The sequence below is a fragment of the Stegostoma tigrinum genome, chromosome 14 (genome assembly GCF_030684315.1).
Source record: "Stegostoma tigrinum isolate sSteTig4 chromosome 14, sSteTig4.hap1, whole genome shotgun sequence".
Taxonomy (NCBI): Eukaryota; Metazoa; Chordata; class Chondrichthyes; order Orectolobiformes; family Stegostomatidae; genus Stegostoma; species Stegostoma tigrinum.
The window spans coordinates 60793028-60817250 of NC_081367.1; the positions used below are offsets into that span (position 1 = coordinate 60793028).

Consider the following 24223-nt stretch of genomic DNA (forward strand, 5'->3'; position numbering starts at 1 on the left):
AAGTTGACTGCACCTTTCCTCCAGGTGCTGCCTGGCTTGCTGTGTTCTTCCAGCATCCTGTTTGTCTATCTTGGATTCCAGCATCTGCAGGTTTTTTTTGTCTCTGGCAGGTATGCTATGTCTGGGTTCTGTCGAGAAAATTCAGACAGCTGTCATTATAGCTCTGGGTGCTAATCCTCAAACAATGCTCTCCATCCTAATCTGTCCGGTACACTGCTTGGAATTGACTGCATGCTCTCACAGCAGTTCAGCAGCCTTAGAACATAGAACTATTCTCCAATAGGCTCAGTACCAGCCTGGGGAGTGATAGTGGTTTTAAGGAACACAAAAATGCTTTCGTCTCTTAAGATGACCGCATTCATCTGTCCATGTTTGTCCCAGTACCTTCGCTGACAGTCAGCTTAAATTGGTGTCATGAATTTGGAATATTCGAGACAGGGAATCACTAGATTTCTAGATATTGAAACAGCAATAGTGCGAGAAAATGATACTGATGGAGAAGATCAATCATGACTAAACTGAATGGCAGAATAGGCCCAAGGTTTGCCCTATTTCTGCTCCTTTTTCTTATGCCAAGTTGGCGCTCTAATAAGTTGTGTCTTCTCGGCCCAAAGTTGCTCCAAGTTCAATTGCAGTTTCCCCCTTGGAATTCGATAGCCTTCTATGAACTATGTTGTCGTCACAGGGTAGTCCTGTATACCAGCACTAGTCCAAGCAAAGGCACACAGAAGGCCAGCACAATTTAATTTCTAAATGTGGATTAGAGGGACTGTTGGGGAATAGGAAATTAGGAATGGAAAGGTGAATTAGTTCTTCTTCTAAAGTACCAGCGGAAGAGAGAGGCATATCTTTAGCTAATAGGGTCATATAATCATATAGCACAGAAATTGACCCTTCTATCCAACTTGTCTGTGTTGACAAGGCATCCCAATCCTACCTAGTCCCATTTGCCATCATTTGGTCCTTATCCCTCTAAACCCTTCCGATTCATAAATCCATCCTTATGCCCTTTAAAATGTTGTAATTGTATCCGCCTCTACCACTTCCTCTGGCAGCTCGTTTCAGACATGCACAACCCTCTGGGTTAAAAAGTTGCCTCTTATATCCTTTTTAAATCTTTCCCCTCTCACCTTAAATCTACATCCTCTAGTTTTGGATTCACCCACCCTCGGAAAAAGACCTTGGCTATTCACTCTATCCATGCTCCTCATGACTTTATAAGCCTCTATAAGGTCACCCCTCAGCCTAGGACGATCTTGGGAAGAAGGCCCCAGCCTGTTCAGCCTCTCCCTGTAACTCAAACCCTCTACTCCGAGCAAGATCCTTGTAAATCTTTTCTGCACCCTCTCAAGTTCAACAACATCCTTCCAATAGAAGGGCGGCCAAAACTATACGCAGTATTATAGAAGTGGTCTCACTAATGTCCTGTCCAGCTGCAACATGACATCCCCAACTCCAATACTCAATGTTCTGACCAATGAAGGCAAGGTACCAAATGATTTCTTCGCCATCCTATCTACTTGTGATTCCACTTTCAAGAAACTATGCACCTGTACCCCAAAGTCTCTTCGTTTGGCAACACTTCCTACGGCCCTATTATTAACTGTATATATTTTATTCTAACACTGCACAAGAGAAGATGCATCAGGAATGTCACAGAAACAGTCACTTTTGTCCATTTTTAAAGCAATTATGTTGGCCTTGATGTAGGCCTTTCTATATTTGCCAAGGCAGAGAAATTGTTGCAACAATCTTTTAAATGATAAGACCAAGGGATGTTCAAGGGCTAGCAAAGGGCCTGTCCCAACACAGAGCCGAACATCTTGACTTTACCGCACAATCATCAAAGATGCCTACAGCTCCATATCCCTTCCACATTTTGTAAACTCAGATCACAACACCGTGTTCCTCTTCCCAGCTTAGAAGCAAAAGTTGAATAGCGAGGACTCGGTACAGAAAGTAGTCAAGTGCTGGTCTGAGGCACAGGGATAGCCAGGGTCTTTTCCCTGAGGTAGGGGAATCCAGAACTAGAGGGCATAGGCTTAAGGTGAGAGGAGAAAGATTTAGAAGGGACCTAACGGGGAACCTTTTCAAGCTAAGGGTGGTGTGTATATGGAATTAGATGCCAGAGGAAGTGGAGGTTGGTACAATTGCAACATTTAAAAGGCATCTGGTTGGGGATATGATTAGGGAGGATTTAGAGGGATATGGGCCTAATGCTGGAAAATGGGGATAAATTAATTTAGGATATCTGGTCGGCATGGATGAGTTGGACTGCAGGGTCTGTTTCCATGCTGGATAGCTCTACGACTCTAAATCCTGCCCTGGTTTGATTTACCGAAATGCAACCTCACATTTCTCTAAATGAAACTCTGTCTGCCACTCCTGAGCCCTTTGACCCATCTTATCAAGGTCCTGTTGTACTCTGAGATAATCGTCCTCAGTATCCACTACATCACCTATTTTTGTGTCATCTGCAAACTTACTAACTACACCTCCTATATTCACATTCAAATCATTTATATAAATGAAGAAAAGCAGTGAACCCAACACTAATCCTGTGGCACACCATTGGTCGCAGCCCTCCAGTATGAAATGCAATCCTCTACCAACACCATCTATCTCCAAGCCAATTTTGTATCCATTTAGCTAGCTCCCTCTGGATCCCATGTGATCTAACCTCAGGAACCAGTCTACAATGTGGGTATGAATGAAAATTCCTTTCCAACCTTTACTGGAAAGCGAGTAAAACTCCAAGAGATCATAATGTTTGGAATCACTATTCTATAAATTTATCTTAAAATCAAAATATTCTGCATTTGATATAAAGCCTGACTTGCTCTCTTTGAGTACCTACAATGTATCAACATTATCACATTTATTCCAAGGTGGAGTTATTCAAACATAGAGTGGACTCATTCAAAGAGAGGGTGGCTGATAGGCTAATTTTCGGCGGGCTGTGGTGGGGCGGGGGGGGGGGGGTTGCACATTAACAATGTAAGAGTGTATTTCCTGTTCCCCATTTCACTGTGCCAAGGACCACTACCAGGGAACTACTTCCTAAGTTGGCTGCTTGTCTCCCTGACATGTTGCAGGGACTATGAACCTTTGCCAAACTGAACGTAGTGGCAGAGGTGGCAACATAGAGGAAGGTAGCAACATTTGGGCTGCGAGAAATCACAGATACTGAGACCAAGGGAGGAGTTAGGGGAGTGGGCGATTGCTGGCATTCTTGTACATTTCCTGCAGTAGGCAAAGCACTGAGGTAAGTTTGCCTCAAGTTTGCCAAATCTATCCATGTGGCCTGCATGACACAGACACATTGTCCTAAACCTAATGTAGGCCTGAACAGCATAGCTTTTAAGCACCCTTTGTTCTAGACTAACTCACCACAATTTCTTGTTTGTATATCAAATAATTTGTCACCCTTAACCGCCTCAATTACATTGCATCACAAGACCCAGGCACAGAAAGCTATCTCTCCATAGCAAGGAAGGAAACATTATCTGAGCACTTCACATATAATGAACTATGTTGAAATGCGGGGTAAGGATCCACAGCAGCCCATAAACTGCAAAAGAAATGGCATGTTGATATAGTGGTAGGAAGGAGGACACTGATCTTAAAGGACAAATCTTAAGGGGGAATAAATGCAGGCCTTGTCAGAGATTACCATTTCTGTGAATGATTAAAGTAATATTTTTAACAATCACTGTTGATGTTGGTGGCTGACAGCCAGACTCTGTACATGAGATACAAAAGAAAGTGTTTGTGGTGAAAATGACTGTCTACAATCACGTAGAACTGCTCATCAATTCTACCTTGAGAATGGAGCAAATCTAATGTGCCTGATATTTCGGCCACCATCAAACAACTTGCAAGTCAATTTTGTTTTATTTTTGCTTTGGTTCAATTGTCATCACCTCCTCAAAGGCAAACTTCACAGAAAATGGACTTCCACCTCAGAGGGTTTGCAAACATCCTAAAGGTTCTTGTAGTTACTGCTTGCTTGGTGTCAGGAGAAAAATTGAGTTTCTGTTACTGGATATCAAACAGAAACCTAGCCATCAACCCTGTGCCACAGAGACTATTCTCGTCACAGCTGTCATGCAACAAGTACAGCAAGTTTTCTTTGTCACTAGCCAACCGCACAGCTACCAGCTGCTTGTCGTGGAATGCTTATTCTCATTTTATTTTCAGGGAACATTAAGCTTGGCAGTTTGGTATTCCAGCATAGGATAAAAGTGATTTGGTATTCTAGTGTAGAGGAATGCTGTTTGCTATTCCCGGTAAAGCAGGTTGCTAGTTTTTATTTCCCTATTTCTTTCTATTTTAGATTTGAATCTTGCTGATGCATAAGCAAAACATCAGATATGCCACTGAACTCCACCATGGCACTTTGCTTGATGCTAAAGGATTACTGTACATCTTGGTCTGATCTGTTTTAATGAATTGGAGTAAAAAAAAAAAATTTTTGGGCAGCATACCCTCGGGATCTCTAAGTTTGTGACCTTGTCCAGCCAAGAGATGCTGAGACAGCACAGGTGAAAAGTGTTCAGCTTTTTCTTCTGCCTAGCCTATGTCGTCCACATCTTAGCACTTGTAAGCCAATGTTCATGGACACATTCACACTGGCACACCAACAAAAGCTTTGCAGGAAATAGTACTATTTAATATTGTATTTTGTTTTGAATCATGTAACCATTCTTTATTTCCTGTTACTGAATCTAAGTGGGTTGCAGTAGAACCTTATGAGCTGGGATTGTTTTACATGGTGGAATGGGCATTGAAGAAGAAAGGGTACCCTGAGAAAGAACTGCATTGTAGGTATGAAAACAGTTGGGGAGGATGGGAAGATATTGGTCAAGACACAAATTTTTGCTTAAGTCTGTAATTGTCTGTAGCTTTTAAACTGTGTGGTTGCTGGGTGACAACAGTGGCCCATTTCTTCTGCAACTAGAAAGATAAGGATTTTGGAATTAACGCTCATGACAGTTGTCTGTGTTTCTTTGAGCAAAACCTTGAAAAAGACGCCCAGAGATATACATCTGTAAATAACTTTGAGCTGAACGGGATGCAACTAATAGCCAATTAAATGGACTAAAAACAGATATTACACTATATAACACACAATCACAGCAAAGAAAAGGCACAAAAAAGACTTCAAGAACAACTTAAGACTGCAGGTAGGTACAGTAGTTTGATCTTCTGCCCAGGAGATCTGTTGACAGATTGACTACCTGAGACAAATATAAGCAACTGGTGTCACTGTAGGTATATACTATTGCTATGTAGTTTAAAAAAGGAGTACCACATTATGTGGAATGGTACCTAAGTTGTTCTGTATCACTGATGTCTGGGCCAGAACCTCAACACCAAATGGGGGGAGTGCTACGGGGGTAACTCTTTTTTATTCATTTTTGGGATATGGGTGTGATTAGCTGGGCCAGCATTTGTTGCCCATATCCAGATGTTCAAGAAGGTGGGGGTAAGCTGCCTTCTTGAAACCCATGCCTGTTGTGCTGTAAGTATACCCAAAGTGCCATGACAGAGGGAGTTCCAAGTTTTTTACCCAGCGATACTGAACAAATGCAAGTCGGGACAGTAAGTGGATCAGAGAAGAATCTACAGGTGCTGGTGTTCCCATCTATCAGTTGCCCTTGTTGTTCTAGATTGAAATGATCATGGGTTTTATAGGTGCAGCAAAGGAGCTTTGGTGAATATCTGCAGTGCATCTGGCTGATGATACATTGCTACTACTACTGTTAAGTACTGGTGGTGGAGGGAGCAGATATTTGTGGATGGGGCATCAATCAAGCAGGCTGCTTTATCCTGGATGGCGTCAAGTTTCTTAAGTGTTGTTGGTGCTGCACTCATCCAGCCAAGTGGATGGTAATCCATCATATCCCTGCTATATGCCTTGGAGATGATGGACAGGATTTGGGGAGTCAGGTAGTGATTTGTTTGCTGTAGAATTTCTAGTCTCTGACCTGCTCTTGTTAGCCACTGTATTTATATAGTTAGTCCGGTTCAGTTTCTGGTTAACGGTGAGCACCAGGATATTAATCGTGGGGGATTCAGAGATGGTGACAGCATTGAACGTCAAGGGATGATAGTTAGATATTTCCTTGTTGGAAATAATCATTGCTTGACATTTGTATGGTGTGAATGTCACATGTCACTTGTGACGCCAAGCCTGGATACTGTCCAAGTCTTACAGCATTTGTACATGGATGATTCAGTATCAGAGGAATTGCAAACAATGCTCCCTTGGTATTTTCAGTCAGGTTGATACACTCTTACTGAGTATGGATTCTACATCTTTAGGTTTTGTAACATAATTGTTCATTTCAGTATCAAGTGGCAGATTGCCAGTAGTGTGAAGTTAGCAACAATGTCCAGTATTAATTTGCTAATGTCTATTGATAATGACATAGCAACATCTTGGTCAATGATATCTGTCTTTCTGATGTTTATGGTCAAACTAAACACCGTAAAGGTATGAGACAGTCTTAATTCATGGTGGAAAAACAATTGTTTTACACTGTTGGTGATGAACTTTCTGATGAGAGCTTAATGATCTTTTGACTTGATTTACACACCATCCAGCAGCTTAAGTATTCATTCCCTCCACCACAATGCACAGTTGCAGAACAGTATACTATTCAAAAGATGCAGTGCAACAACTTGCCAAGATAAATTTGACAGCACCTTCCAAACTCACGATCTCAACTACCTAACAGGACTCAGACAGCAGAAGCATGGAACACAAATAATTGCAAGTTCCACCACAAGCCATACAACGGCCACATACCCTGAGTTGGAACTATACTGCCATTCCTTTATGATCATTGAGTCAAACAGCACTGTGATTGGGCCTGCACAAGAGGGGTAACAGCAGTTCAACAACAGATTCATCCCTACCTTATCAAGGTCAATTAATGATGAACAACAAATGCTGGCTTTGCTAGTGATTCCCATACCCCATGAAAAAACAACATCTCAGGTGAGCAAGACTGAAGAATTTTCTATGACCTTTGATATGTAAGAAGTCACCCTCAATGAACAAAATGACCATAGCAAAAAAGAAAATATGCCCTAAGATATCAGGCATAAGTGAAGAATTAGGCTATATGGTCCATCAAATCTATCCATTATTCGATCATGGCTGATATGTTGCTCGACCCCATTCTCCTGCTATTTTCATTCTTCTTACCAAAGTAAACAACTTCACATTATCCTACATTATACTCAATCTGCAGATTTTTGCCTACTCACTCAACCTATCTCCAGACATTTGCAGATAGGTTGCACCTGCTTATGCCTTCTTCACAACACACCTTCTTACCTATCTTTGTGGTGTATGCAAATTTAGCCACCACGCCTTTGCTCCCCTCAGTCATCGATGTATACTGTACAATGTTGAGGCACCATCACAGATCTCTGCAGGACTCTACCACTCATATCCTGTTAATCAGAGAAATTTACACACACTCTCAGTTTTCTGCTTGCCAGCTAATCCATGCTAATATGATATTCCTTATACCACGAGCTTTTATTTTCCACAATAGCCTTTGATCTGGTGCCTTATCAAATGTCTTCTGGAAATTCAAGTATTGTACATTTACAGAATCCTTTTTATCTAATATGTATTACTCATTCAAAGAATTACAACAAATTGGTGAAATACGATGAAACCATATTGACTCTTCCCAATTAGTTACGATAACATTCAATGAGCTCTTCATTCAAACTACCACTGCCAGCCTGTGAAGGAATGTTAGTTTCCTGTGCTTGATGAGTTCAGGCAGTACAGAATCAGCACCCAATGGCAGGTGACACAATAACTTCAATAAGCTCCTCCACTGATGGTTGGATATCCAGTTCTTCAATAACAAGCAAGCAGGTGTCCAGAACCTCTTCAGAAATTGTGTTCTCTTCGAGAACAACTCTAGACAGTGTTCCATCCACTGCTCCCGTTAGTTATTCAGCTGCTGATGACCTCCCATCTATGCTTTTGATGCAGTTCTTTTCTTTGCTGATCGACCTGTTGCTTTTTTGTTCCCATCATACACACAACATTCTGTGCGCTGAAGGACACCTAGGTATTCTGATCAAGTTGCAATCAGTAGTCACTGGTACAGTGCCCAACAGTCTATTGGACTTTACTTGGAGCAACTTGTAGTGCATTTAGAGTCTTCTTCTCCCAGGTCTCTCTTGTAATTAATGAGAGTGGATCCTTTGCCTCCAATGGCAGGTCACATTACAGTGAATGTTAGTCTCAAAACAATTGGCACTGTTTGCTTTTGCTTCCCAGATGTTGAGAGTGGGGCACTGTAGACAGTTTCTTCAAGTGTGTTTTGTGTTCCTTCTGCACTGAGTGGGAATGCTGGATTCACTTCAGAAGCAAAAAATAAGAAGGCAGATTACTTCCTGAACGGCTGTGAATTGGGAGAGGGTAGTGTACAGCAGGACCTGAGCGTCCTTGTGCACCAGTCGTTGAAGGTAAGCATGCAAGTGCAGCAGGCGGTAAAAAAGGCAAATGGTATGTTGGCCTTCATTGCTAGAAATTAAGTACAGGAGCAGGGGATGTGTTGTTGCAGTTGTACAGGGCCTTGGTAAGGCCATACCTAGAATATTGCAAGCAATTTTGGTCTCCTTTTCTGAGGAAGGATGCTCTTGCTCTTTTGAGGGAGTGCAGCAAAGGTTTACCAGGCTGATTCCGGGGATGGCGGGTGTGACATCGACGGAAAGATTAAGTAGGTTGGGATTGTTTTTACTCGTCTTCAGATGAATGAGGGGAGATCTCACAGACTTATAAAATTCAGGGAGGATGTTCCCAATGGTGGGTGTGTCCATATCCAGGGGTTCTGGATGTGAGTTTGCTCGCTGAGCTGGAAGGTTAGTTTTCAGACGTTTTGTCACCATTCTAGGTAACATCATCAGTGAGCCTCCGACGAAGCGCTGGTGTTATGTCCGGCTTTCTATTTATATGTCTAGGTTTCCTTGGGTTGGTGATGTCATTTCAACCCAAGGAAACCTAAACTTATAACTAGAAATCAGGACATAACAGCAGTGCTTCGTCGGAGGCTCACTGATGATGTTGCCTAGAATGGTGACGAAACGTCTGAAAATTAACCTTCCAGCTCAGCGAGCAAACTCACATCCAGAACCTCAACCTGAGCTACAAATCTTCTCAAAACTCGCTATAATCAGGGGTCACAAAATGAGGATTTGGGGTAGACAACTTAAGATGGAGATGAGGAGACGTTTCTTCAACCAAAGAATCGTAATCCTGTGGAATTCATTACCACTGAAGGTAGTCAATACTGAAACACTGAATGTATCCAAGAGGCAACTAGATACAGCACTTTGGGCAAATGGGATCAAAGATTATGAGGAGAAAGCAGGATTAGGCTACTGAGATGGATATCAGCCATGATCATGAAGAATAGTGGAGCAGGCTCGAAGGCCTGAATAGCCTCCTCCTGCTCTTATTTTCCTTGTTTCTATAGTCTGTTTAAACAAGGCGAGGAACCACTGTTTAGTTCATTAGAGCTGTCATGGATTCACCAAAACATTTCTGCTTTGAATGAAAGATCTTGCCCTTGTGCAGACGAGGGAGAGATCCCTATTGCAGTCTGAAAAATGGCAGCTGCATGTGTTGAAAGGATGTTAAGAGAATCATGTCTGGCAAAACTTGCCCCCGCATGAGTTTCCTCTGAACTTGTGCCTTGTCAGATGAACATGGCATTTTTCTTTCAGTGAATTACTCTCAGCAAACCTTGCATCTTGAAGGGATGTGATGCCAATGTTTTATTTATTTCATTTATGGAATGTAATCATTGCTGACTGGGCCAATACTCATTGCCCATCCTTTAGCTGCTCTTGAGAAGGTGGATCATGAGCTTTCTTCCTGATTTGCTGCAATCTGTTTGGTGATTGTAGACCCACAATGTCAGGTTTTTGACCCAGAGAAACTGAAGGAATGGTGATATGTTTCCAGAATGTTCAGCCGTTTGGAGGGAAATTTGCAGATGGTGGTATTGTCATCAGCAGCCCTCACCTTCCAGATGGCACTGTTTATGAGTTTGAAAAGCCCAACTGACGCCAATGTTTAAGCTTGGATGTCTCCAGGAAATTGTGATGTGCTGTAGCTTTAAGAGATTATTTCTTCCCTGGTTTCTTTTAAGAGAGAAAGATTGAACAAGAGGTGGACAGCTGGGCAGTTAACCCCACTTGAGTAAACAGCTTGGGAGGCCTTTCTGAAGAAGGGTCCAGTCCCAAAACATCAGCTTTCCTGCTCCTCTGACCCTGCCTGGCCTGCTGTGTTCATCCAGCTCCACACTTTTTTATCTCAGAGTCCAGTACTGGCAGTTACTAACCCTTGGGAGGCCTTGGGATTTTTTAAAAATTCAGCCTGAATGGGTATGGCCATCTCTCAGATTTATTGATTTTGGTTTTGCAATTTCATCAGAAGCTATTGGGATCGCAACAGAGTTGGAAGCATTGTTAGATATCTCCTGGCTGCTACTCTCTCTAAATTTTCTCAATTTTTTTTGCTCCTGGATTGGAGAACTGCATGTGAGAATCTGTGTCTGAATTTGCCTTTTTGCCAAGGTTTACGCTTGTGGGATGTTACTATATTGGAACAGTTAATTAGTAATAGTTACTGCATCTATTTATTCAGTTAAGTTTTCCAATAGAGTTAGGTTATTCCAAGTTCTGCTTTCTTTTGTTTGTATTTTAGCTATAGTATTTATATAAATTGTGTTTTTGCTTAACATTGAGTAGTTTGACCATTGTATCTGGAACATGGTGCTTCATTTGCCTTCGGCAGAAGAAAATGTTTTGGTCTAGGTTACCTCCTTAAAATATTTTGAGGGGACTTGGTTTGGTCCATAACAAAAACCTTGTGCCACAATTTGTTCTGAATTTGATATACAAAGTTCAAGGTAGCAGCAAAGCTTGCAGTCTATGTCCATGTTCATTTATTTTTCCCAGCATATGTCTGAAGCCAGACAGCCAGGAACCATGATCCATATCCACTCTGCATTGAAATCCACCAGTGAAAATGGTCTTGTCATAGGGATTCTGCTGAGAGCAGTGTTAAGCTCCTCAAAGAACTGAACCTTCACCTTTGTCAGGCCAATGTTTCAGCACAGATACACATGTTGGAAAGATTAAAGTAAATTAATGTAAAGTTGTGAATAATTTGCAGATTTTTGAAATAAACATCTGAGTACTTCAAGTATTGTGAAATTTTTGAATTCTCTACTTCAGACGGTTATGGAGTACATTTAAGGCTAGGATAAAGAAGCCAGCTGGCTTCTTAGGGAATTCAAACATATTAAGACCATGCAGGAAAATAGAGTAAAGCCCAAGATCAACCAAAATGATACTGAATGTTGGAGCAGGCTCAATGGGCTAACCCTTCTCCCATTTCACGTTTTTATGTGTACGTTTGCTTCGACCTAAACATGAAGTCACAGAGTCACTTATGAACACAGAAAAGTCATTCAACCCATTGGGTTTGTGCTTGTTCTATGTGGTGCAATCCAGTCAGCCCCAAACCTTCTCTCAGACCCCAAGGCCATGCAAGTTTATTTCCCTCAAGTGCTCATTAAATTCCTTTTCAAATCATTCATCCTCTCCACTTCCACCACCTTCATGAGATCTGAGTCATTGCCACTTGTACAAAGGTTGTTCACCATGTACCACCTACATCTTTTGTCCAAAATCTTACATTTGTATCTTCTACAACGACAAGAGTTTTTCTCTTGTCTACCATATCTAAGCCTTGTAATAATCCTGTACCCATCTAGCTAAACTCTCTTCAGTCTCCTTTACTCCAAGAGAACAGCCTGGGCCTTTCCTACCTCACCCTGAATCAAATATCTCTCCAGCCTAGAAACAATTTTGGTGAATCCCCTCTTCATCATCTCAAGGGCTTTCACAATTTTCCAGGTGGTGACCAGTCCTGGGCATAATACTCTAGTTGGAGCCTCGCCAGAGCTTTGATAAGGTTCAGAATAATTTTCCTGCTTTATACTCAGCACTTCTATTTATGAAGCCCGAGATTCCATTTGCTTCACTCACCACTTTCAATATACCACCTTCAAAGATTGACAATGATATATCTCATCCTACTCCTTCAATCTTGGAGCTTTTCCAAATCAAAGATCGAGTTAGTCAGTCATGCATAATCATTTGCAGCCTTACAGGAAATGATATTTAACATAGAACATTACAGCACAGTACAGGCCCTGCGGCTCTCGATGTTGTGCCGACCTGTCATACCGATCTCAAGCCCATCTAACCTACACTATTTCATGTACGTCCATATGCTTATCCAATGATGCTTTAAATGTACCCAAAGTTGGCGAATCTACTACCGCTACAGTCAAAGCGTTCCATTCCCTTACTACTCTCTGAGTAAAGAAACTACCTCTGACATCTGTCCTATATCTTTCACCCCTCAATTTAAAGCTATGCCCCCTCGTGCTCGCCGTCACCATCCCAGGAAAAAGGCTCTCCCTATCCACCCTATCTAACCCTCTGATTATTTTATATGTTTCAATTAAGTCACCTCTCAACCTTCTTCTCACTAATGAAAACAGCCTCAAGTCCCTCAGCCTTTCCTCGTAAGACCTTCCCTCCCTACCAGGCAACATCCTAGTAAATCTTCTCTGCACCCTTTCCAAAGCTTCCACATCCTTCTTATAATGCGGTGACCAGAACTGTACACAATACTCCGAGTGCAGTCGCACCAGAGTTTTGTACAGCTTCACCATAACCTCTTGGTTCCGGAACTCGATCCCTCTATTAATAAAAGCTAAAACACTGTATGCCTTCTTAACAGCCCTGTCAATCTGGCCCTGGCAACTTTCAAGGATCTGTGTACATGGACACCGAGATCTCTCTGCTCATCTACACTACCAAGAATCTTACCATTAGCCCTGTACTTTGCCTTCCGGTTACTCCTACCAAAGTGCATCACTTCACACTTGCCTGCATTAAACTCCATTTGCCACCTCTCAGCCCAGCTCTGCAGCAATTATGCAATTATTGAAACTCAGATCTAAAATGACTTGTTCTACCCATTACTGTTGGCCTTCCACCCCTTTCTAAATTAGAAAAAAGAAATGCACTTCATGTGCTTTTAAGGATTAAAAGAGAAGACTAGAATTAGGTGGAGACCACTCAACCACTTGAACCTATTCTGTCTTTTCATTAGGTCACCTGTCTTAACTCTGGTTACTGAGAATAAAACAAATCTCTCAATAACCTGGTGAACTCAATAACATGTTTCCTTCAAAATAGAGAAAGGCTCTAAATTTTCAGAAATTTGAATGTACACTTGAATATAAACCAATTGTATCCATGGAAATATAACTGAAAACAGCTCTGACCCAGCCGAAGAACAAACAAGAGTCTCAAGATGATATATTTTCTCTCTCAAAGTAATGTTTTGTTAAAATCACAATATTGCTAACCACAGCATTAACAAAGAATTCTCCCTACCCCCATCCCCAACCTAATTTGAAAAGGGCTGATGAATGTGGAAAATTTGGAATCTTTGTTATTTCTGGATCTAAAACTTGCTCTATAATCCTGTAAAGACTGTAAATATTAAAAAAGGTTTTTTAAAAAATCATACACACACATACACACTCTCTCTTTCTCTGGTACAGATTGGTTTACAATAACATTTAGTGGACGGGGAAATAAATTTGCTAATACAGTGTTTGGTCTCAAATATCAAGCCCCAGGGGAAGATGGGAACTAGCAACTTGAAATGTTTACAAAGCAAGTGACACCAAGCGAGCCTGTTTCACCATCCCTCCACTCTCTGAAACTACTGGCATTAAACAAATGAAGAGTCTGCCCTTGTTACAGTTGTTTCAAACTGTATCCCAAACTGTAAACATTGTCAACAATGGTTATGTTGGTGGTACACCCTCTGGATCAAGCTCCACTCCAGGGAGACGTTTTGAGATCATGAAATACACTACAGAAATGTAAAGACAGCAAGAATTGCAGATGCTGGAATCAGAGATAATTCAGTACGGAGCTGGAAGAATACAGTAGGCCAGGCAGCATCAGGGGAGCAGGAAAGCTGACGTTTCAGGTCGAGACTGTTTTTCAGATTCTGAAGAAATGTCAACTTTCCTGCTCCATACTGTGTTATCTACAAAAATGCAAGTTCTTTCTCTCTTTGTCCATGTTTATGCAGTTAATTAAACTTGGAAGGGTATCACTGGAAGGATCTAACCAAGGCAAAAACAGATGTTACCAGTTCACTACACAGTAGAAGGTTTTTGTTGAGGGAAGGCGGTGGTTCCTGTGGACTTGGACACTATAATTCCACATATGCAATACAAATTCTATATAAAGCTTTGGCTCTCCTCTGACCTCCACCTCAGATGTGCACAACTCAGCACCTTTGCAATAGAATCATAGAAGCCAAACAATATCACAGCTACATACTTGAACAGCTTGTCTGTCAGAGCTGCTGTAGACTGAGATTTGCGGTGCCTGTGTCCTGGGCGACGTGCTGACTGCTGTCGTAGAGGTTGATGTTGTGCTTTGGTCATTTTCCATGGCTGGTCACACACTGCACAGCTCCAAAGTCAGCACATTAGTTAGAATTTTCAGAGGTGCAAAGCTTCAAAGCTGAAAGATAGCAAAATGGGTACAATTTACATACATGCCTCACCACTTTCACTGACAATGGGTATCATGTGCAGCCAGCTACATCTAAATGATAATAACCAGCAGCCTTTTCCACTGAAATCACTCTCAAAAGAACAACGTGTGATTAAAAACACTACCTTTTTCAGACAATTCACAACTGCCACCTGTGCCTTCTAGCGTAACAAAAATCGGATGCTGTAAACTGGGTTTCTGATTTCTATCATGCATTGACATACTTATAATATATATATGACCTTATGATCTTACAACCAGACATTCTTCACCCACACTGACAAAGTTCATTGCTCTGTGTATTTCCTTTACCAAATGTGTTTCTACACGCTGAACCAGTATTACAGCACAGAATGGGTCATTGTCTTTGAAATTTGAAATTGGCTTGGCATATGCTGGAGAAGAGATGCCGAGAGATTGTTCTGCCCTAGATTAGAGGTCCAGAATTCAGAGTCATCCATTTAGGGACTGAGATGAGAAGAAGCTTTCATGATCAGAGGGCTGTGAAACTTTTGAATTTCCCCTCAGAGGGCTGTGGATGCTGTACTGAGTATATCTAAGACTGAGATTAATGGACCTTCGGATTCTAAAAGAATCAGGGGATAAGGAGGTCTGACAGAAAATGAGTCGAGCAACCATGATCCTACTGTATGACAGAGCAGGTTTGAGCAACCTACTCCCATACCTAGCTGTTTTGTTCTGTCAACCTAGTTTATTTCAGCAGACCAGCTAAAGTATTGCAAGTTTGGAGCAAAGTCAGGAACAGCTTAGAACTTGGAACTATTCCTTGGATACTGGAATGGACCCAGGCAGTGATAATTAAGTGCAGCAAGAAAAACAGTGATGATTTACTGGAGTTCATAATCACACTGTGAGAAGCTGCACGCCAGAACATATTTACAAGCTGACACACAGTACCTCTTTACCATTGCCAATAAGTTGCAGGATTCATGTCATTTGTATGAAAGGATAGCTGTGGTGAATACAAACTACCTGAACAGTACACTTGGTAAACAAGTTTAACAATTCATCAATTACTTCTCCATCACAGCGAAAATAAACATTAAAATAAATCTGGAAATCAACACATTGGAAAAATCTGCAGGTACCATCCTCCATATCCTCGATTCTGATCTCAGCAAGCAAAATATTTATCTGTAGAAGTATCGGAAAAGTATGTGGAATCACAGAATGAGAGCAACGTAAAAAGGAGGCCTATCAAAACAGTGCCAGCACTTTGGCAGTGCTACTCAACTGGTCCATTCCCCCACTCTTTCCCATTTATACCTTTGAGTAGTTATCTAATTTGCTTTGAAAATATTTACAGAGTTCCTTCTACCACTCTTTCAGGCTCAGTTCCTTGGGACAGTGTCCTAGGCCCAAGCATTTTCAACTGCTTCATCTAGTATCAACTATCATATGGCCCCAAGACCAGTCACTGCTCCACAGATGTTGAGGCAGTCCATGTGTGTACACAGAATTATCAGGACTGGTGAATGATAAGTAACATTTGTGCCATGCAAATGCCAGGCATCTTCCCACAAGAAAGAATCTGGTTAGTATTGATCAGAAGCTGTACCTAGAAGAACAAGTGCAGCAGATACATGGAACATCACCCTGCAAGTTCTCCCCCAAGCCACTCCATGTTCTTATTTGGAACCACATGCCATTTCTTCACTGTCATGAGGTTGAAATACTCTCTAAAAGCACTGTGGGTGTACCCACACCAGCAAGTTGCAGTGCTTCAAAGGTTGCTCATCCCACACTTCTCAATTAGGGAAAGGCATTAATTGTTGATCTAAATGGTGATGCCCACATCCTGTGAACGAGTCGAAAAAAAGGCAGTCTATTTTAAAATACAATGCTCGCTGCATTTTTTCAAAATTTTCATTTAGCCTTTCACGGTTTTTCCAATTACTTAGATCTCTATTCTGTTCACTGAACCTTTCCAGTTTTTTTCTAAATGTACTTGAGCGAAACTCTTCAAAAGACTTTGTACCCTTCTATTTAACTTCCATTCAGTCTTCTCTGTTCTAGGGAGACCACGCCCAACTCCTCCAGTCTTTCCACTTCATTCTTTGGGATTCAGGCTGGTGAAATGATTGAAGATTTATGGCTGAGTTGAAATTTATACATTCTGTGTACTCAAATTTTCCCAGTTGTTGGCTTGGATTATTTTGATGGTGGATGTGGGGATGTGGGTGTGGATAATTACACATTTTGCATTGATTTCAAGGCAGCAACTGGCATATTGCACATTTGACACAGCTGAACTATCACAAGGGGTTTCACAGTTGCACTATCAAACAAATTTCATGCATCATCAAAAAAGTTAATTTTTATGTGTTCTCTCTTGGAATGTGTAAGGACAGCATTTCTTATCCACTCTTAACTGTCCTTCAACTAACTGACTTACCAGGGTCATTTCAGTAAAAAGTTAAAAGTCAACACAATACTGTGAATGAGAGTCACACGTAGGCGTGACCAGGGAAGGACAGCAGATTTTCTTCCTTAAAAGACTGCAGTAAACTGGATGGGCTCTTATGGCAAACAATATTAGTTTCATAATGACTAGCTTTTAACACGAGTTGCCATCATACATATTCAGCTTATGCCTTCAAAATCATTTAGCCCAGTGGGGTTACCACTTATACCACCATCACTATTACCATGGGTGACCAAAAGCTTTGTCAAAGCATTTGGTTTTAAGGAGGGGAGAGCAAGATGGAAAGATTTGGGAAAGAAATTCCAAATTTAAGACCCAGGCAGCTGAAGGTACAGCCTCTGTTCAAAATGATGGAATTCAGGAATTGAAGACTGAGACAGATCTCATACAGAGTCATGGCGATAATGGCAAAAGCCAGCAATCCAAATGAGTGCACTAGTCATTAAATTACATTTTGAAGTCTGATCTCTCTCTGGACACAGCTGGTGGGCTTCCAGGCATGAGAAAACACCACATCTGTATGTTGCTTTAATCCTGTTCTAAAGCTGGCCAGCGTTTTAGTGCTTTCCTGATCTCAGCTGTAGCCTGTATGCAGATAGCAATTCCAATTTCATGGAACAAAATCCCTTAAGTCTATTTATTTACTCATTGAAAAAATAAAGCCACATTGCCCATGAAGCAAAGTTACTCAGACGTGATAGCTTTTGCGTCCGGTTAAACTACCCTTTCTGAATTACATTAGTATATTGTAACTGTTCTAATTTCTGCCTACCCAGGAAACGAAAAGAAACAACAACAATCACAATATTATATTTTTTGTCACATCCTTAGAACATACTATCAAATGGCAGGTGGAGAAAAACATGCAGCTATAATTCCCTCACAGAATGCCTGCACTGAAAGTATCATTCATCCCTCACTAGGCTGGCAGATGTGCTACAACATTCTGAACTGGGCGATGCCAATTTTGATGGTATCAGAAAAGAACTTTCAAAAGTTGATTGGGGGAGGCTGTTCATAGGTAAAAAGTGACGTCTGGGATCAAGTGAAGGAGGAGTATAGGGAGGTAAGAGTACATTTAAGAGAGAAATCAGGAAGGCAAAAAGCTTTAGCAGGTAACGTAAAGGAGAATCCAAAGAGATTCTACAAGTGTATTAAGGGCAAAAGAGTAACGAGAGAGAGAATAGGATTCCTTAAAGAACAACAAAGTTGCATATGCATGGAGCCACAGGAGATGGGTGAGATCCTAAACAAATATTTCTCATCAGTGTTTAACGTGGCGAAAAACATGTAAGATAGGAAATGCAGGGAAATAAACAGTGATGTCTACAAAAGAGTCCACATTACAGAAAAGGAAATGGTGGCGGTCTTAAAACCTATAAAGGGAGATAATTTCCCAAGGCCTAATCAAGTGTCTCCCAGAACATTTTGGAGAGCTAGGGAAGAAACTGTAGGGCCCAGGGAGAGATATTTGTTTCATTGGCAGCCACAGGTAAGGTGCTGGAAAACTGGACGTTGACTAATGTTGTGCCATGATTTAAAAAATGGCTGCAAGGAAAAGGCAGGGAACTAGTGGCTGGTGAGCCTAACGTCAGCGGTGGGTATATTGTTCAGATTCTGAGAAACAGGATGTACATGCATTTGGAAAGGTAAGGACTGATTTGCTTTAGTCAGCACAGCTTAGTGCATGGGAAATTGTGTCTCACCAACTTGATTCAGCTTTTTGAACAGGTAACCAAGAAGACTGATGAAGACAGAGTGGTAGATGTTGTTTACATGGTCGATGTTGTTTACATGGTCTTCAACAAGGTTTCACATGGTAAACTGGTAAGGTTAGATTAAAGGGGATCCAGGGACAGCTAACTAGCTGGATACAAACCCGGCTTCATGATAGGAGATAGAGGCCAGCGTTGGAGAGCTGTTGTTCAAACTAGAGGCCTGTGACCAGCAGTATGCTGCAGCATTGCTGCTGGGTCCGCAGTTGTTCATAATTTATATAAATGATCTCAATGAGAATATAGAAGGAATGGCTAGTAAATTTGTAGATGACACCAAAATTGGTGGTATAGTGAACAATGTTATCTAAGAGTACAACAGGACCTTGATCAACTGGGCCAGTGGGCTGAAGAATGGCAGATGGAGTTCAACACCAATAAATGCAAGATGTTGCATTTTGATAAGACGAACCAGGGCATGTCTTACTCAGTTAATGGGAGGGCCAAACAGAATGTTGTCAAACAGACAGACAGCTCGGGTACATAGTTCATTGAAAATGACATCACAGGTGGACAGGGCAGTGAAGAAGGCGCTTGGCACACTTTTCTTCATTGGTCAGAGTACCAAGTACAGGAGTTGGGACAGCTGTACAAGACATTGGTAACGCTATATTTGGAGTACCACGTACAATGTGGTTGCCCTGCTGTAGGAAGGATGTTATTAAACTGGAGAGGGTGCAAAAGAACATGTACAAGAATGTCACCAAAACTGCAAGTTTCGAGTTATAAGGAGAGGCTGGGTAGGTTGAGACTTCTTTCCCTGGAACAAAGGAAGCTGAGGGGTGAACTTATAGAGGTTTTATAAAATCATGAGTGGTGCAGATAAAGTGCATAGCCCAGGTCTTTTCTCCAAGGCAGGGAGTCCAAAATTAGACAGCATAGATTTAAGGTGAGAGGGGAAAGATTTGAAATAGATCAGAGATGTAAATTTTTCGCAGAGGGTGGTACACACTTGGAACTAGCTGAAAGAGGAACTTGTAGCGGCAGGTACAATTACAACATTTACAAGGTATTTGGGCAGCTACATGGATAAGAAATGTCCAGAGGATACAAGCCAAATGCAGGCAAATAGGATTACTTCAGTTTAGGAAACCTGGTCCATATGAATGAATTGAGCTGAAGGGGCTGTTTCTGTGCTGTCTAACTCTAACTCTTTCTCACTAGAACTATAACTGATAATGTCTGCCACACAATTTGGCAATCTTTGATACAGCCAGGAATGCACAGGTTCAATGCAGGGATGGGCAAGTTTGAGAAAGACAATGCAAATTATTTCTCTGCAATAGGATTAACACCCGGAAAGGAAAGGACAGAAAGGATAACTAATGGCAGGAATCTGACTTAAGTGACAGGTTGATGCTACTTTGGAAAATAGTGGTGTGCCTATTTCAGGAAGATTAATCAAATTACTCAAAATTTCTCTGTGCCTGGAGGTTGGATTGAAGTCAGCAACAACTTGAGAGGTGGGGAAGAGAAAAAGAGAGCAACTAGCACTGTTCCATAATTTTGCGAAACAAATTCAAAATCAAATAGCTCAGCAACATCTTGGAAGCTTAAATGGGACAAGTCAAACAAAATAAAAAGTTTTGACTAAAAAAAATGCAAAAATCTATCTTCTGCTTTCAATGTACTTCTCAGTTTTCAAACTATCCTTTGCATGCAAAGTATTCTGGCTAACGGCCACATGGTTTTGAGGGTTCAGAATGATGAGGTAATTATGGGCACCGGGTCCACTATCCAAAATGAGCCAAGTAATGATTGATTATTACCAGTACAATGTGGTCTCAAATCTCGGTCACTGGGCTGGTGACAGGGGAGGTCTTGGGTCAAAAAGGGGAGAAATAAATAAGTCAGGCTTCCTTCCATCTTGTCTTATGTTTTCCCACATTTGAATCCTGTCAGCTATGACCCACCTGGCAGCTGCCACATCTCTTGAAGATGGAGAGCTTGAGATCACCACAGGGATTGGAGTACAAAATCTAAATAAGTGCTCCAATACTGAGGGAGTGCTCGCTTGTTGGAGGTACTGTCTTTTGAATGGATTATGTCATCTTATGTGACAGGAAAAGGTCCTACTAAACTGTTTTGAAGAAGGGCTGCAGCATTCTTCTCAGTTCCTAAGTGTACATAAATGCAACCAACGCAATAAAACAGATTTTCTGGTTATTGTGGGATTTTCTTTAATTTATTATAAGTAACAAATTAACAAATCAACAAGTTCCTTAATTTGTGGAATGAACATGATTGATATTATTTTAAAAAGTAATAGGCAAAAGATTTAGGGAACAGCAGAGTTTTTTTAAACAGTTAATTGTTCTTGATACAAAAGCTGAAGGGTTTAATGTTCATGTCGCGAATGTTCCATCTACTCTACTGATTTCACACAATCAGTGGTTGGAGATAAGGAGATGTGATCTAGCTTTCCAAAGATGTAGACATGTCTGAACCAATTTTCTTCTGTATTCTTAATTATACCTGACCAAATGTAGTTGTAATGCATTAAACTTCTGATAAAAAATGCCTCTGTTGTACATAATCTACAGCGGTGTATCCTCTATCATTGTTACGAGATAGGCCCAAGCTGTAGCAATCAAACATCGCCCAATACAATATACTGTTAGAGATGGAAAATATTTTAAAGATACCGGCAGTGGTCAGCTGAAAAAGTACTACATTGTTAGAGCAGTGATTGACAGACCCACTGCTATAGACATGCTGGTTCCTTTTATTCAGGAAACTGGAGTCATTCCAGACGATTATCCATTTAAGGTGAACTGACATGTTTCCCTTTTTGCAATGAGTATTGCTAAGTTTTCTGAAGTGAAGCTCTGGAGCTTAAAGAAGCGTCAGTCCCCTTGTCTTTGGAGAAAACAAAACAGAAATGTGGTAAGAATAGGAGATGGTGTAGTCGGGGGATAGATACTCTTCTCTGCAACTGTAACCAGAAGTTAGTGTTGACTGCCTGATGCCAGAGCTAAGGCATCTCACCACGTGGAAACCAGTGACATAGATAAGACCAGAAATGATGGTCTGCTCAAAAAATTTGAAGATCGAGGATCCTAAGTAAAATGCAAAAGAACAAAGATAATCATCTCTAGATTATAGTCTAAGCCATGTGTCAATCGGTATGGAGCAAGCACGTTAGAGAATTAACTGTATATCTGAAAGTGTGTTATAGGAAAAGGGATTTTGACTCTGGCAATCTGGCATCAGTTCTCAGGAAAGACCTATTCTGTTGGGATCGATCACATTTAAATTAGGCCAGGACCAGTGACCAACAGTACAATTAGAGTTGTCAGCAGAGTGGGGTAAGCGTTTGAATGAAGGGAGATTCAGGAATCCAAAGAGAATGGTCAAGGTATTGGTACACTATAGCAATGTGGAAATGCAAAAAGAGAAGGACAGAGATTTTAACAAAAATTGCATGCGAGTGAATAAGGTCATTGCAGGGAACAGAAATAATAAAAATGAAATTAAAGGTTCTTTATCCTACATGAATCATCTGTAATAAGCTGGACGAGCTGGTAGCACAAATAGAGGTATATGATTTAGATCTAGTCATCATTACCGAGACATGGTGCAACCATGATAATCAAGGGTGGAGAATAAATATTACAGAGCACACAATATTTAAGAAAGATAGACACAATGGCAACAGTGGACTAACACTGAGAGCAAAAAACATCATTTAGAAAAGATCTGATCTCAGAAAATCATTAAGAATGGATGAAATTAGAAACAGTAAGAGTCTGAAGACACTGGTTCATGTAATTTTCACCCTCCAAAAAGTGGTTACACAGTTGGATTGAACATTGAAGGAAGAAATTGCTGGAACTTGTAACAAAGCCAAGGTGATAACCGTGGAACACGTTAATTTTCATATGGACTGGAGCAATCAAATTACCAATAGTGATCTAGAAGATGAATTTGTTGAATGTTGTTGTGATAGTTTCTTGAAACACTACAAGTAGACATGTCGAGGGATGAAGCTGTCTCAGTTCCAGTAATGTGTAGTGAAACAGGATTAATGAGTAATATTAGAGTAAAAGTGGCATACTTCAATCACAGGCAGTTATTTTAAACTTGAATTACGCCAATTTCATTGTCATGAGCAGAGAACTAGCTAAGGTTGATTGGGTAAATCAACTGAAAGTGACAATAACAAACAAGCAGTGGAAAACATTTTAGGAACTAATTCAAAATGTAAAACAAAATACATTCCACTGACAAGCAGAGGCACTTCATACAAAAATGGATACTAAAACAGGAAACTACAGGCCAGTTAATTTAACATCTATCAAAAGAGAAGATGCTAAGGCAGGACACTGAAAATCTCAAAGTAAACAGGCAGAGTAAACATGATTTTTGTATTAATCTTGAGGATTCGTCATTACAGTTACCTCATATAGGCAGTTGACAAGTCGTGGCAACTTTCTGATAGTTTATTGAGTTTTAGAAGCAGAAATTAAGATATAATACATGTGTTGATTAAACAAAGAAACAAGACAACTGTGTCCAATGAGCACACTTCACTAGTCCCATACCATTCTGTAGGATTTAGGAGTAGGAATGACAGTTTTGGAGTGTTTGGGTTGATGTTAAACAGGTTTTGATGGCAGTTTTTGGTAGTTGCTAGTCTTTGTTCCTCGCTTGGATGAAATAGAGGGACTCCTGGTCCTTTCCCAATAAGTTGGGTGGCTCATTCCCCTGGATCCTCCCGTTCTCTCTTCCCTCATCCTTTTCAACATCTTTATTTAAGGGACTGGCAATCGATGCTGTGCCTAAGCACCTGTCTAAAACCTCTGAGCCATTGACCACGAGCAGTCACTCATGATATCAGAATGACCATTGAACATCCCTTTGTCGACCTCCTTTTGAAGGTTAGATTTCATTTCTTCCAAGAACAAAGACTTCATATTTTCCAAAACATGACATTTATGATATGGTGAGTAGGAACTGTTGAAGCTGGAGAATCTGATGTAACAAGGTGTACAGCTGGATGAACACAGCAAGCCAAGCAGCATCACCAGAGCAGGAAAGCTGACGTTTCGGGTCTAGACTATTCTTCAAAGCCTTTTACGATAGGGTAGTGCATTGCCTGATAAATCTTTCATTTTTTTTGTAGAAGGCTACTTACAACTGTAACAGTTCAATGAGGCGAGGTTGTGACTTGCTCGCCAAGCTGGCTTGTTCCCATTCAGACGTTTCGTCACTATGCTAGGTAACATCATCTGAAGGTATGGTTCTCACCCATAATGCAATCAACAAACATTTAGAATTGGGTTCCATATAC

The 24223-nt window shown here is 41.0% G+C and overlaps 1 protein-coding gene across 1 annotated transcript in view; it reads right to left on the minus strand.

The window, feature by feature from the left end:
• The window catches only part of phc3 (polyhomeotic homolog 3 (Drosophila)), a 127966-nt gene that overhangs the window by 89837 nt on the left and 13906 nt on the right, over positions 1–24223 (minus strand). The window contains exon 2 of the mRNA XM_048542584.2: positions 14491–14676. Coding sequence (XP_048398541.1) covers positions 14491–14604 — 114 coding nt within the window. The 5' untranslated portion in view covers positions 14605–14676. The remainder of the gene's footprint in view (positions 1–14490; positions 14677–24223) is intronic.